This window comes from Sturnus vulgaris, chromosome 3 (assembly GCF_052056855.1).
Source record: "Sturnus vulgaris isolate bStuVul1 chromosome 3, bStuVul1.hap1, whole genome shotgun sequence".
NCBI classification, from domain to species: Eukaryota; Metazoa; Chordata; class Aves; order Passeriformes; family Sturnidae; genus Sturnus; species Sturnus vulgaris.
In genome coordinates, this window is record NC_142245.1 from 24,233,202 (window position 1) to 24,249,137 (window position 15,936).

Sequence of the window (15,936 nt, forward strand, 5' to 3'; positions counted from 1 at the left end):
TTCCACGGGCATTTGCAACTGCATCCCCTGGTTTTGTACTTATCCCTGGTAAAACTGACCAGCCAGAGGGTCTGTTGGAAATAGGAGGCAGAGATATTTAGGTCACTCCAGGAAAAACACAAACTCATAGCTCCTACCCAAGCACATTTAACGATTCTCACAAGTGTCAACTTGAAGCAAGTCCAACTCTCATTCACCAATACACTTGTGCTATAGAGGCCTTGTCTGCACCTCCCTTGTGTAAGCTTACAGAATAGTGACTCATTAAATGCTTGGGCATTTTTCTTATCCTAGACAGAAAAAAAAACCCTTTCCTTTGAGAAAAGAAGGTGAGTTTGCTACACCTGAAAATGAAATGAAACAGTCCAATCAAAAGCTATTTATCACTGCATGAATCTTTGCTGATCCATGAGTTTTTTAATATACAAGAAAAATAGTTCTGGATTGATTTTGTTTCACAGAAAACACCTCCTAAGCCCAGCTTTTTTGAATGACATCCTCTTTTTCTTGTTGGGCAGAGTACTGAAATACAAAATTTAGTACTATACGAACAATTTCAACAAAATATTTAACAAAAGGGAGTAAAAAGTTTAACACTTTTTTAAAAAGCAATATAAAAATCTGCATTAGGAGTAAAATGCAGGTCCATCCAATCATCCAGTCTGTAGAATCACTTAATCATTTTCTCCTGTAACAAAGAGGTGCACATTTTTCTTGGACTGTAGCATTTGAGCTGTGCGATCTATGCCAACCACTGCAGCCAATTTCTGAGCATCGTACTTGGAGTAGAGCACAGTACAAGTCCAAGTAGCATCCACCCCACTGTCTGTGGCCTTCAGCATGTTACAAATCTCACTGTAGAAGTGGGAGTATGTTGGTAACTCATAGAAAATGAGGTTCCTAATGCCTTTTATCGTATACCTGTAGAAAAAAAAACAAAAAAAAAATTAAAAAATTAGGCAAATTTTACAAAATATGCACGTTAAAACATCAATCTTCTATGAAGTCTTCCAATTTCCATCAACCTCAATGCACAGCAGCTGTAGCTCAACTTTACAAACCCTGTGTCACGGGCTGAAGACTAAACAGAGAAGTGGAAATTAGGGGGAAAATCTCACACTGCCAGGCACAACGACTTCCTCAGAAGTACCAACCACCACCAATTAATGAAGTAGTCAGCCTCTTCAGCTTGGATTTTAATACAGTGAAGCCTGATCAGACCAAGCCTTATGAAACTTCACATATTGGCCAAAACATCTGCTAATAGAAAAAAAATCCTGCTCCATTAGGAACTTGTAAACAGTTCCAGTCAGGACATAGCAAATTTTCCAAGTGGCCTCAGCATGCTGTATTGCATTATTGAACCAATTATATACCCATCCAAAATTTTATAAATTACTGTGGCACAGATGAACACAAACGAAAGGCCCAATGAATTCCATTTGCAGGCTATATCATCCTGTCCTGACATCACTGGAACTTGGTAGCACTTACCTTCCTGAATAAAGCTTTGCTCGTAACTAAATATTAAAAGGGACTGCTGACAACAGGCAAAAACTTGAAAATAAACGTAACAACTCTCACTTCAGTCAAAGAAGTTTTAAGAAGGATCCAACAGATTCAAAAAGCAGCACAGCCCATCTATGACTAAGGTCAGACTCAGCACAGACGCAACTCAGAGGGCAAACTCGGTCCCCAATTCACCTTTTGTAGAAGTGGAAACGCTCAGTGAACAATAAAAACTGCTTCTCTCCCTTGAGAAAGAAGCGCCTTGCTCTGCACACAGCAGCCTTTTTCGTGTATTCACAGATGTGAGTGAAATTCAGGTCCTCTTTCTTGAAGTAGTTTCGAAGGCGCACGTAGTCGAAGTAGGACGGGACGTAAATGAGCGTGTGGGACATGATGGCGTCGCGGTACTCGGGCAGAACTTTGTCGATGAAAAACTGAAACCTCAATTAAAAGAACAAATGCGTTTTAACCAGAGTTAAACTTCACCTTTCTAATACTGATATGAGCTCAGACAGGAATATCATCAAAAAACAGACTGCCAAAGATTTTCACTACATTTTTCCTTCTCTTAACTTTGCGGGATTCCTACATGTGTAGAAGTTAAAAGGCTTTGCCAAGCACTACACAATGGTGATGGAGATTGGTATTCCTTCCCCAGAGTGTGCTCTCCAGTGCCTTTGGCAAGGAGAAGGTCAGTATTCCCCTCCACCTGTGCAGAGCCCAGCCTACACCTGAGGACTAATGAAGATGGACTTCTGTGGTGAACCCACAGGGCACAGCAAAACAGTCTGAGACGCACAGTACCTTGCATCTATCATAGAAGTTACACTGTCAGCTTCTAATCTCCGAAATACATGAGGAAGCTGGACCACGACGTGGCTGATGGAGCCAGTGAGCGGCACGTTGCGGATGGCCACCTGAGACAAGGAAGTAGGGTGGTTAGGGAAGCAGCATTCCAAAGGCAAGCACACTGCAGCCAGCTTTCTGCAGCTCACATCTGACAGCACAAGGCTGCTTTTAAGAAAAACAATGCACAAGGCTGTTTTTAAGAAAGCTCCAATACAAAATTACAGTCATGATAGACAAACCAGGTCTGTGACTGCTTAGGCCCTGAATCCCAGATGTTTGAGATGATCTCCTCAAGTTTTTGCTTTTCCTGATTCTTTCAAAATACGAACAATTCGTGCATTTTACATAGTAGGAGATAAAAAAAAAAGGAAAGCAGATGAACTCTCTATTTAACAACAAAGTAAGTAAAACAAAATAACTTGAGTCTGTCAAATTAAAAGAACCAAAATCCGATTTCTGACATGAAACAGCAGCTACTATGAAAGAAAAGTATCAAATAAGCATCACTGCATGAGGAGCAGCTCCTCATGCCTCTGGCACAGTATGTAATGTCATGGAGATTCAGACTGAAACATTTGGGTGAGGGAAATTACAGGCACACACAGTCTTTCAGCAACTGAGTTACAGAATTTTTTAGCATGTTGGGTTTTCTCTTCCTCTCCCCCTCCCTTCCACACCAGCACTTCAGCTCCTGTGTGAACTCACCTGCCCAGTGTAATTGAAGCAGTGTTTGTTGAAGACAGAGTTAATCTGGGGGTCCTGGAGAGCACTGAACAGCAGCGTCTGCCGGTAGTACTTGGACCAGTTGTTGAGATTCAGCATCCGCACCCGGGAAAAGTCCACCCCGTGGGAATCCAGAGGCAGCAGGTTAATGTGCTTCATCAGGTGCTGCACAGACAGATGGAGACACGTCACTGCTGACATCCTGACTGCCTGCAAAAGCCTTGACTGCAGTGGGAAAGAGGAGAGGGACCAGCAAGGCAGCACAGAATATAAACAAGCAGCATCTCCCAAGACGCCACTGTCTGGAATTTATTGACCACAGCAAGAGCAATTTACTTGATTTCCTGCCACAGAACTGAAAGTTACCATCTCTTTAGTCACCAGGAACAGTAACCTTCTAATCTTCTCCTGGGACAAGTATAATGGATTTATTTGTATTAAAGTCAATAGGCCCAAGGTTTCTGAGCTAAAAGAAGCCCAAGCACAGCTCAGCTCTCATCACATTCAGGGAGTGCTCGAAGAAATTCAATGCATTTTGCCCTCGGGGAACAATGCCTAGGACTGGCATCCCTGCCACCACTTGGCAGGCAGTTGCACCTAAAGGGAAAAACAGAAAGCAGGCTCCAAGACTCATTCCTTGGATATTGTGTAGACTCACGTGTCCTGTCTGAGACTCCTGAGGAAAGAAGACCTGGACTCATCCAAAATGCATAGGGACATCAAGCAGTCAAAATTTCCAGTCCAGGTACCTTGGAGGTGTTTTTACATGGAAAAGAAAACCCTACCATTTCAATACTGAAAACTTCTATTAACCTAAAGCAAAATGTAGGGGTACTGCTGCAGACCAGCCACAATCCAAGAGCTCTATTTGCACTAAATGTACAGGAAACCCTTCATACTGTTTGGAACGTGATTGTTCCAAACAATCACGGACATGACTTGGTATCTCTGCAGTCAGTGAAGATTTGCACCAGTTCTTCTTGCTTTTTGGGGGACCTGAATTAGGCTGCACAGATTCCTCACATGGCTGCAATCTGACTGAGACAGTGGGCAGTCAGACAGCCAGCATAATTTCTCCCAGATGTGATTAAAGGAATCATCATTCTCATGCTGCAAGATAATTAAACTGTCCAAAAAACACCTCTGATGAAATATACTACTGAAGCACCAAACTAAGTTTTAGAGAGAACATGTCCTGAATACTACTCAAAATCTGTAGAAAGAATATTCTTAGTATAAGGAAAATAGCAGGGTAGAGGGAGGAAAAAGAAATGAACATCCATGTCTAGAATCAAGTCAGTAAAAAACAGCAATACTGCTCACTGCCAAAACTGAGTAAGATTAGACCAGCAAGACACAGCACAGCACAAAAGTGATATATACGACATATATGGAAAACGCACCAGAACATGCTCCCAGTTCTGCATCAGGTAAATGTCTGCTTGATCAATTATGAGAATTTCTATTGATGACAGAAAATCAAAATCTCTCTTCTTCTCCCCCTCTGCACCAATGACAGTCCTGATGCCCAGGGGAGAGGCAATGATGATGTCTGAGGAGTAGAAGGGTGCATAGAGTCTCATGCTCTTCTGCAGGATCGCAACCCCTGTCCAACAACACCAACAGCAACTTTTCAGTTAACATCAATTATCAAACACATTCTTCCAGGAGGCTCTGGAAAAAGTAATTTCCCCCATTTCCTTCCCCCACACTGCTGAATATAGCTGGACACAACTAATCCATCCGAAACTCTCACCAGAAAGTGTTTACCCACCCTATCCCCATTTGACAAACATTTGGAAAATTTTCGTGTAGTTTGGCAAAGCATTTCTGTATTATTTTTTAAAAGATTTTTCATAATCTGAACGAAAATTTTTAACTGAAACATATTGTTTCTGATTTTCTGAGTAACTTAAGGAAAAAAAAAAGCAGAAATGAAGAAATGATTAACTACTCCTTTCTCCCTGAATCCTGAACTTTGGTCTCTGCCTTTGGGTATTATAGTAACTGTTACTTTAATCTGTTGTGAAAGATTTGGGGTGGATCTGACTATGAACTGCCTTTATTCACAGGGCTGAAAGATTTGCTACTAAACCACAAAGGACAAGGTTCTCCATGTTACAGTGACAGAAGTCTTGCACCTACATTGCCTCTCACACCACGTGTTGCTTGGTACATTCTGAACTAGCTTATGCATCACCTCTCATGTTATAGACACGAAAGGGAAGGAATCAAAGGAGTTTGTGTCATAACTACCTGGCAGTATTTCTAGAACCCACACTTTTCTGCCACCCCCTTCAATCTGCCCAACAAAGTCTCTCCAACTTCTCTCCCTGTCCATGTGAAGACAGATAGCACGAGTACAGCTGAAGGCCCTTCCAAAAATTTCAGAGACAGCAGTAGGGACCCCTCCTGCTGTCTATTTCAACCCAAGGATAAAAATGGAAAAAGAAAGAAAAAAAGAAAGGTTCAATTGGTTGAATTTCCAAGAAGAAGATATCACTTGTCACAGCATATATACAGTTTAAAAACATCAAGTCTTTTCTCTGTTTAAAAATGTGAAAGAGTGAAGGTTTCAGTAAAGCATTACAAATGTGCTTTAAATTAGATCTTTGTGCAGAAGTAACAGGGTGTGCAGCACAGTAAGAAAGAGAAATTATTCTGCTTCTATAATTTGCTTCTGCAAGTTAACAGTACTGAAAGTTTCTTCAATCATTTCTTAACACTTGGTAAGTGGAACAAGCAGAGTGTGGTATGGGAGAGGACTAAAAGGAAAATTATTATGCTACTGAAAGTAAAATGCTCTCTGCCTGAGAGATATTCACTGGGGAAGGAAGAAAGACTGAGTGTGACCTGCTCACATCTTCCACTGTATCATTACATTTCTTGGGGTGCCAATTTATCTTTCAAGGTGCAATATTTCAAAAGCCTCTGATCTGTCAAGTCAAGTTAGAAAAACTGCCTTCTCATCTTAGCAGCTCCAGGAACCAAGCCACTAGCTAGTTCTCTGCATACTGAGTTACTAAACAGTGTAAGTTTACAGTATGATATGAAACAGTCTCACATTTTCTGCTTGTCCAACACTCCTACTTGCTGGCTACCCATTTGCTTCCATGAAAACCATGGGAAGCACAGCAGAAAACTCTACAGTTGCTCAGTATTAAGCTTTAATTTTGTTCCAATCATTACACGAGACATTGTGAAGATGCTAATTAAACCCAAAAGATTTTTTTTTTATAACATGAAAAGATTTTGGTGCATAATCAAGGCTATCTTCAAAATGAGGTGTGGGCAGTCCTGCTAGAATGAAGCTGTCATTGCATTTTAAATGATTCTGAACTCGATGTGAAAATAATTACTTCTCTATTTTCTCTTCCTTTTAAGTTCTGACAAGGCAAGAAAGATTTTCAGAAAAATCCAGGTTGCCAGGGCAAAACCAGCAGGAATACCACACAGCCTAGAGTATCACCAGAATTTTCAGCCCTGACAGCTCGCAGACATTTGGAAAAATTTGTTACTTAGCAGTTCTGTACAAGCTAAAAATCATCTGTTCAGTAGGTTATTACCAATCCTGAAGTGGTCATCAATGTTGCCAGCAAAGACAGCTTCATAATCTTCAGGTCTTTTCAGGTTGGGGGGCTTCTCTTCTGGATCAGAGCCAAACTCTCCTTTGAAGCGCTTTTTATTGCTTACATCTATTTTTTTCTTGTCATTCACTTCAAGCAGACTGATGAAAATATGCACAATCCGTAGAGCGCATTCCCTGAAGGGCACTATCATCAGTACCTGTGCAGATCAACAGTTACAAGAGAATAACCCATATGATAAGAACACTCACCATTAAGGGTACGTTAATTAAACTTCTGGCTTGGATCTGCCCCGGTGGAGCATCCCAACAACCAAAACAAAGCCATTCTGACAAGCAGCAGGGAGGGAAGATGCACTGGGATGCAGTGCTCTTGAACTGGTTGCGGCCAGCAGCTCAGCCTGGTTCCCCAGCTCACTCAGGGTACCAGTATAGGGGAAGTGAAAACTTAAGCACGCTCTCCTGTTCTCCCTAACCCCCAGGCAAGGAAGAGCTCCTGTGACACAGAGACAGGGTCAAGGGCTGGCTCGTGGATGGGTGGCAATAATTTCTGCACAGAACTCCAAAATATAAATGGCTGATGGGAGAGTCAACACAGAAACCAAAGATTTGCCAGGCATGCAGCAAACACTGAAAGCCATCTCTGGAACTGTTCAATAGGCAGCTGGCACACTAGTGACAGGCTGCCATAGCTGAATCCACCTGGTTATCAACTACAGGATGCTGTGAATCCAGGAAGGATTGGTTTGGGGCCCACTCCCCCAACGATGACAGGTGGCCTTGACAGTGGGGCTGGGATTCCCTGAGGTACTCCCAGGTACAAAAGGGATCCTTCCATGCAGGCAAGTCCCTGCAATTGCCTAAGGACAAAAGAATTTCTGGCACATGCCACATTGAGCAACAGCCTACACTACCTGCACTGATACTGAAGATTGATGTGGAGGCACCTGTCTGAACTGGCAGATTTAAATATGGAAGCAGGAAAACTTGTCAGTCTGATGTGATGGGGGACAAAAAAAAGAGGTAAATCAAACTCATGGCTTGGCACAGAACCAGGCTGACTAACAACCCTGAGCTCACTGCTTCTCACATGGCATTTTCCCTGGCCATGGAGGACAACTTCCAGGCATGATAAAGGGATGTAGAAAAGCATATGCCCAGGAACATCACCTGAGAGAGCAGCAACAGAAATACTTGTGGATAAACTACCAGGATGTTTGTACAGCCTGAGCAGGTGGCCAGGGTGGGGATCAAGGCATCAGAGCTCTCTTACCTTAGGCCTGGTGAGCCCCTGATCCCTGTGATCATCGGTGTCAGTCCCTGGCTTTCGATCCCTCCGTTTGGCATTGTTGCTGAGCACCTGGGCATTGGCCTTGAGGACATGGTTCAGGGCATGCAGGCAGTAAGCGTGCCGGATCTCCTCTCCGTTCGTTAAAGCATTCCTTTCTGGATAGAACAAGTCCCGGTAGGAATTCATGATACAGAAGAGCTCTCTTTGTAAAGGGGTAAAAGAGGAATCAGTTGGTTTGTCCACTGCAGACAGAAATTGTTTATTCACTTTTGGCCAAGTGGATTCCAAAGGCTTGTGGAGATGAAGCTGTTTCACATCAACTTCTTTGTCTGCTTTCAAAGGTTTTTGTTTCTCCAAAGTGGAAGAAAAAATTACTTGACCCAGCCTTGGCCACTGAAAAAAAAAAAAATAAACCAACAACACTGAGAAGTCATATGTACCAAACCTTGCACATTTGAAAGCATATCACCACAGCTGGTGATACTAACTTTAATCAAGTTCACAATATTAAGGAAATCATCTTTTCATAATACAAGTGGAAGCCTTTTCTTCAATATGCAATCCTGTTTAGAGTCTGCCAATATAAATAACAGTAAATTTCAGCATGTGTCTGTAACTGTTCCCGTGCCAGAGGAAACAGGAATTTTCTGCCTAACCCAGCAAATTAATGGTTCAAACCAGGGACAAGATGAGAACCTTGGAGTCCAATTATGCTTACCAACTGGCCCCACTGAGGTATGTACTTTGATCAAAGAAGAGAAAAACCATTAAGGGCTAATCCCAGAAGCTGTGATTCAGTTGTTAAATGCAGTCTTGTTGTGTGTCTGTCTGATTTTGAACAGCTATCAGTGTAGTAGAGGAAAACTCTAAACTTTAGGCCTTCTGCCATGCAAGTTATCCCCTACTGTCCCCATAAAGTAGCTACACCAATTTAAGCAAAGATACATCATGTGTTGCTTCAGGTGGCACTGGTAATTTTGGCTACCATGTGCCAAAAAAGTAAATTAAATTTGAAAAAAATTTCAAAAAAAAAAATCACAGCTTTCTCTCTGACTAACTAACCATTGGATATCTTCCAATGAATGTCACCCAGCATATGGCTGACCAGAATGGGAGGCAATTCTCCAAAACAAAATCAGACGTGGAAAAGTTATGAAGCAAAGGTTTGTCTAAAAATGAGTATTTTGAAAACCAATATTCTCTGTTAAGCAACGAGGTGGTACTGTAATTCACATATTATTGCCAGAATTAAGTAGTATAAATAATAAATTCCCCTTCACTTGCTTGTAAATGTGTACAGGGACAGAGCCATCCTGCGCTCTGTGCATCACAAGTACTTTTAAAAGTGTACATGGTCACCTCAGAAGTTCAGCTGCAGAGCACATCCCTGGCATTGTGCTGTCACCACTCAGAAACAAACCCTGTTTCCCCCCCTTGTCAAGGTTTTGGGACTACAGCTCAAACTCTAAAGCTACGTGTTTCAGATGTGTCACCATATGCCTCCAGAGCAGCAGACTTCACATTTCAACCCTTGCTCAGCAGTAGGTGAAGAAAACAACAACAGGAGGTGAAGCAGGCGAACAGCAGGTGAAGTTCAACAACAACACAGTGGCAAACTCTCAATAATTCTAGTGCCAGCAGCTAATAATAACAATAGTGATCTATTTCACCCGTATTAAAAAAAAGGATTATTTTAATCCAGGCATCTTTAGGTATGCTGGATGGCTACAGAACATTATTACCTGGCTTTGACTTGAAGTTTTAGGAAGTGTTGACATTTTCTCTATTTCCTTTCCTTCAAGTTCTTTGTCCATGTGCTGCTTAAATGGATCTATTTACAGTAACAACAACAACAAAAAAATAGCCTGAGAACTATTGAAGCCAATAGTAGAATCAAATTACAGAATGGATTTGCAAATGAGATGAACAGTTTCCATGCTGGCCAACACCACAATTAAAACTAGTTATTTCAAAGCACTTGGAGATGAGAGAAAGGATGTCAAATTCTCTCTGCAAAGAACAGAGAGAACAGATTTGACAGATTGGTTTTGAAAAAGAAAAAGAAGCACTTATGGAACTACTAGAATTTTCAAGCACTAATCAAATGTTAGACAGGAAAACAATATGTAGTGGAAAATAGTGGCAATTTTTTGCCTTAAGCTCTGACATGTCCATTGCTTGCATATGAAAAAGGCTGTCAATAGTAACGTCCCAAGTGAACTTGCTAACCTTCCAAATTTACAAACAGTTCTGCCCAGGGCTTTGGCCAGTAATATGAACACAGTTTGTAATAAAGCAGAAAAACAGTAGACGAGTTTTGGAGAAGGGGGGTGAAAATTGCCTGGAGTGAGAAAAAGTCTGATTTATCTAATCAGCATTTCTTTTTGGAAAGGAAAGGAGAGACAAAGAACTGTTAAATCACATTATACTCAAAGACACTGGCACGTACAAAGTCACATGCAAAGTTAATTTTGAAAGCCAAGCCCTGTATCCTGCTTGCAGCACAGCAGCATTCGCTGCATAAAGAAAACTAATTAGGGAACACTGGTGCTTGCCAACAAATATCCAGCCCACACACAAGTTACCCAGGCGAAAATCAAGGCATTTACTGATTATGACACTGAAAAAAACCTGAGAAAATCTTTCCAGAAATGCAAATGAATTGGATATCATTTAATTGTACTGAAGGGTCTCTCCTCAGTTGAGTTTTACCGATTCCAGCATTTTCCCAATAAAGTAGAGGGAGTAATGGGATGCATTTTCAGGAATTTTAGTGACCCAGGACCAGAGTAGAAATTCATCCCCTTTCTGCTATCTTAGGTGATTCATTTTCTGCAATAGATTATAAAGACACTTCCAAGATACAAGAACCCACTGAGAAGTAGTGCATCATTTATAGGTGGAACAAAGATGTTAGGATACTTAGCATGCAGTTGGAGAGCTACTGTTCTCATTAAAATGCAATGCCAGCAGCCTAAGTCATATTCTCATGGTAACAAGAACGAGCTGTTTTTTCTATCACATGGCCCTTTGATGCTTCCACACATTTCATGTATCACCCAGGCTGCCTCGCAGATCTAATGTCAGCTGCTGCTCCAAGATGACAAGCCAGCATCACTAGGGATGCTACAAACATATTTCTCTCTCTCAAACTATGCCATCTGATATTAAAGGCACAGAACATTAAATATGAGCAGAAGCTTGCAAGTGCCACTGCGTGCCATGTCGCTGAAGGATCGCACACCCGTGCAACACAGTCACTTTGTTACATATGGTGGGACAACTCCAACACCGGAGCTTCACATGCATCCACCAGTGCACTGAGATTCTGGGATACACCCTCAAAAGACACTACATGTGCTCTGCTGATGCTTCGTTCTCTCCTGACCCTGGTGCAGTCAGACTCCTCTGCATAACCTTCAAATTTCTGAGAACGCTGAGCATTTGTCTAAAGTACTGTGGCCGCTCCAAGCTTCTCAGAATCTGACCTCTAACTCCACTGAGATGTGAAGGATGCCCTCACAGGTCAGCTTTGTGATTATCTCCTGTGCTGTTTGTGCCAAGAATATCTTCCATAGTCAAGTGCAGGCTTGCAGAGCTCTCTGTATTATGGTGGCTTTTAAAACTACTTTTAAAGCAGCAGAACAAGATAACACACTCCACACACTTTCTCTAGTTCTTGATACTTCAGGCTTTACCAGTCACAGCAGAAACCCCACGTGAATCCCAGTCCCCAGGGGCTACAGAGAACAAATGGTCCAATTACACATCTGCATTAGTGCTAAGGGTCCCTTATGTAACCAGCTGACATGTGGGCAGCATGAATAATGCAGTGGAAGAACTTAAAAGCTTTACAGCCCATCGCTAGGGTGTTGGACAATTTAAACAATTTTACAGATACTCCTCTAAAGGCAGATCCCTAAACACACACTCACACACACACACAGTCTTTTACCTTCTGGAAGAGCTTGTGAAGAACTGCTGTCTCTCCTATCTGCATTGCAATCTCCACTCTCCTCTTCCATGAAATTGGTTTCCAAGCTAAATTCAGATTCGTGTTTCACATCAGTAAACTCCTCAATTACTCCATGACGTGGGTCACAAGAGGTATCTGTGCCATCAGCCTGCTCCTGGCTGAGCATCTGCTCTGCTGTGTCTGTGGCTGTCAATTGTCAGAAAGAAACAGGTTATTTTCTCCTCGAAAAGTTACTGCTGTTTCCTTCGAGTTATCGATTTTTTTCTCTCAAAACTCTATCAAAAAAGATAAAAGCAGGCTTGTATTCTACAATAAGGATGACTTTTGGCTAGTATGAAAAATGTTACGTAACACAAAAATGTGATCCCACCCAGACAAAATTAAAGAAGCAACCTGTTTGGGGAATGTAACTTTTAGTTTCCAGAGACCCCAAATAACTGGAAATGATTAAAGGTTGATTCTTCTCTCCCAGCATTTCTTTGCAGACTTCATGAATGAGGATACCTCACAGTAAAGGCGGAGGTTTCCTTCCAATTTCCATATTCTCTCCCATGCTGTGAGGCAAACCTTTCCTTCCTCTCTGGCGTGGCACAGCCAAGCCAGATGCTGCTCAGAGAACAGCTTGCATCTCCCATGAGCGGGTGAGAACCCCTGGTCTGCTGCTCCATGTGGATTTCCTCTGTGCTGCCGCACAAACAACATCTGAGGAAGCGGCAGCAGGCTGTCTGGCGGAAAATGAGCACAGCTACCCTTTCCCCTGCTAAATCCTTCAGCAGCTGCTGCTCCCACCCACACAGAGCCAATGGAGCAACAGAGTCTCCAAGGCAGAAGAGCACCCAGCCAACAAGCCAGTCTACACCAGGATCCTGGCTAAAAACATACATTAGTCAAACAACATTCACCAAAGAAGCATGGGAAAAGACAAACTACCTTCTTCCTCCTCTGGAATATCATTCCCATCTTCTTCACCTCCCTCTGCTTCTCCAGCCCCCTGCGACCCTTCGCTGTCCATTTCTGCCTCACTTTCCTCAGCTTCTTCTGATTCACTTTCATCTTCCTCTTCCTCACTCTCAGACTCAGGCGAGGTCTTCAGGGTAGCCAGGAGCTTGTGATACCCAGAGACCTGTTCCACTTCAGTCTCTGAATCACTTTCTGCACTCGATTCATCAGAATCCTCAGGCTGCAAAGGAAAACACAAGTGTGAACAGCATCAACAGTAACAGCCTATAAAGCAGAAGGCAAATACCCTTACCTCTACTTGCACTAATATATTTCCCCTCTCATAGATGCAATGGAATTTTTGAAACCTCACCATTTTATGCCAATAAAATGAAACCTCCATTTAGATTTTGAAAGCACCTTGGGAGACAGACTGAAGTGCCTCTTTCTGCACCAATTTGACTTGGAGAATCACAAAACCCAGTGCTTTCAGTCTCAGATGAGTGAGGAATTTCATTTCCACAAACAAGACATTTACTGAACCAGCACCAGATTCTTCTAGGAAAACCACACACAGATTGAAAATTGTAGAAAGGCACCGATAAAAGGCACAGAGCATGCTGGAAATGCTTCTGGCTTTCAAGAAGGTAAGTGAAATAGCTGTAAGTGCACAATGGCTCCCCAGGGAGCTGGTCAGGTTTGGCTCAGCTGTACAGCTCTACACTTCCAGCAAGCCAGACTTGAGCCAGTTCCATCCTGGGCTTGCACAAAGCAATGTCCAGATTATAGCCAAAACTAGAATGAAACCATGAGTGTCAACACAACATTATTTACTCCATTCTTAGTTTATTTTAGCCCAAAAAGGAAAAGAAATCAGTAAATACTATATTAATGCACAAAATTGCTAAAGGAAACAAATGAAACAGAGTAATTATTTTTTCCAAGTTAAAACTTTGAAGTCTTTTATTAATCTGATGATAAAGGAGGCTACCAAATCCTGACTGAAAGAAACGTAAAGCACTGGCAATCTAAAGAAGAAGTATGAATATTAACACTTTTCTTTGTTCAACAGAGAACAAAGTCTCCTAACTCATGCAACACTGAGTTTATCAACATTACTAAAACAACTTAAAGCATGATCTAATTTCACTGTGACTAAGTAATACACAACAAAGTTGAGAACTGCTGTTATTTCCTGCTGCTTCTGCCCTCTCATGGTATTACAGTTTTGAGTTAGACACTACAGAGAAGAATTCAGAGCCACGCAAAAATCACATTCATTTTTTTCTCTTAAATACTGGTTTTCTAAGTGGAACAGCTTAATCAGCCTGAATAAGCTGGGAACATGAAATGCTAAGTTTTTCACTTCACTGAACTACACAAAGATAGAAGTAAGGAAGGAATAAAAATACATTACCAGTTCACATATTTGAGTTGCTTCTGGTCTTCCAGAAACCCTGAAAAGAAAGCAGTAAAATACCTTACTCTGCCAATGATGTTACACACAAGATGGAAGAAACGAGGGGAAGAGTGAATTGATCAGTTATGCAAATTTAAAGAAGTTAAAAGAAAGCTTGAAACCAAACCATCACACACGTGTCCCTAAGAAAACAGACTGGGCATTTTACCCTTACCCTCTTAGGTGATGAAACCCTCTGTACATGAAGCCTAGGTACTCAGGCAACACAATGATCAGTAAAAATTTTGAAGTAAAATCCAGTGTTAATTAGAAGATGAGATCTCAAAAGGAATTAAAAGAATCTAGTTACAAAGGTAGTTTGCAAAAAAGTGAATCAGAGACTGAGACTACTAGCACTAAATATTGGTCTGTGAAGTGGGAAAAAGATACAAACTAAAGGAACACCAGCATTAATTAACCATTGTTTGGACTGCAATTTTCCAAAGAAGCCACTGCACAAGCTGGGCTTAAACTAACCTCGGTTCCTTCAAAAAGATGCAGAGTTTTGTGTGGGACTCAACATCAGTGTACACGGTGACACACAGACATTCCCTCCAGCAGGCCTTCATCCCAATCCACATAGGCCAGGAGGGGACACAGACAACAGACCTTAACACTGTGTGCCTGCTTCTAAAGGCTTTTTACAGCAGCACCACAGATCACACAGCATCTGGACTAAGCAGCTCTTTCCTCAGAAGTTTATATGTAGGTACAAAAGGAAGGTGGTCATTTTGACAGACGGGCAGGCATCCCACTCAGGAGGGAATCGCTCTTGTCACACAGATCTTCGCTGCTCTATTTTCATACCCCTTCCGAGATCAGTAAACAGCGGGAAAGAGGGACCCTGACAAGCCAAGAGACTGGCCTGCTATCAAAACGAGTGCCCACCTCGCACCGCTCCGCTTCCCCGCTCCTCGCGGCAGCCTCCGGGCTGCGTCACAGGAGTTTACATTTGTTGTAAGTAAACCCGAGCTGAGATTTCCTGCTCACAAGCCATGCAGCCGCAGCTCCCCTCCTTCCCTCGGATCCCAGGGGCAGCGTGACAGGGAGCGGCCGCCGGGCCCGGGCAGAGCGGGGCTCCTCGGCCTGCAGCCCCGGCACCGAACGGCGGCCAAGGGCGGCCCCGCGCGGGCTGGCCCAGCTCGGCACTCACTTGTCATAGAACGGGTGCTCCTCGCCGAACTCCCGCAGGTGCTTCTTCTGCTTCTTGCTCAGGCTGCGCAGCAGCTCCCGCCCGGCCCGCCGCTTGCCCATGCCGGCCCCGCTCCGCTCCGCTCCACGTGTGTGCCCGGCGCGCTGCGCTGTCGCACGGCGGGGCGGTGCTCGCAGCCCGGCGCCGCCCGGGGATGCCGGGGCGGCCGTCGCAGCCTGGGAAGGCGGGGCCGCGGGCGGCTGGAAGGAGCGGCGGAGCGGGGGGTGAGCTCAGGGGCCGGGCCTCGCCCCGCCGGCGGCGGCCAGCGTGCCGTGCCGGGAGCACGCGTGTTTGTGCCTGCGAACCTCGCTGGGGAACACAAAGTGCCGGCAGGGAGCACCTGCCCCAGGCTGTGTCCAAATCCAACGCCGTCCCGAAGCTGCGGCCCGCCGTCCCGGCTTGGTGCGGGCCG

At 43.4% G+C, this 15,936-nt stretch overlaps 1 protein-coding gene across 1 annotated transcript; it reads right to left on the bottom strand.

Moving 5' to 3' along the window:
• Positions 1–377: 377 nt before the first annotated feature.
• UTP25 (UTP25 small subunit processome component) lies at positions 378–15,696 on the bottom strand. The gene is made up of 12 exons (XM_014887420.2): positions 15,486–15,696; positions 14,291–14,330; positions 12,865–13,114; positions 11,914–12,120; positions 9,701–9,789; positions 7,941–8,351; positions 6,648–6,867; positions 4,485–4,687; positions 3,064–3,246; positions 2,314–2,426; positions 1,705–1,950; positions 378–921 (listed from the first exon to the last, which is right to left on the bottom strand). The coding sequence occupies exons 1-12, from the start codon at positions 15,584–15,586 to the stop codon at positions 675–677; spliced, it is 2,310 nt and encodes a 769-aa protein (XP_014742906.1). The 5' UTR covers positions 15,587–15,696; the 3' UTR covers positions 378–674.
• Between the last annotated feature and the right edge of the window lie 240 nt (positions 15,697–15,936).

Excerpts from the sequence above, each read along its gene's own strand:
- UTP25 (XM_014887420.2), bottom strand. The coding sequence starts at position 15,586 with ATGGGCAAGCGGCGGGCCGGGCGGGAGCTGCTGCGCAGCCTGAGCAAG. Across the intron at positions 9,790-11,913 it reads TTCACAAGCTCTTCCAGAAG|ATCCATTTAAGCAGCACATG; the intron begins GTAAAAGACTGT and ends TACTGTAAATAG. Across the intron at positions 6,868-7,940 it reads AGGGGCTCACCAGGCCTAAG|GTACTGATGATAGTGCCCTT; the intron begins GTAAGAGAGCTC and ends TGATCTGCACAG.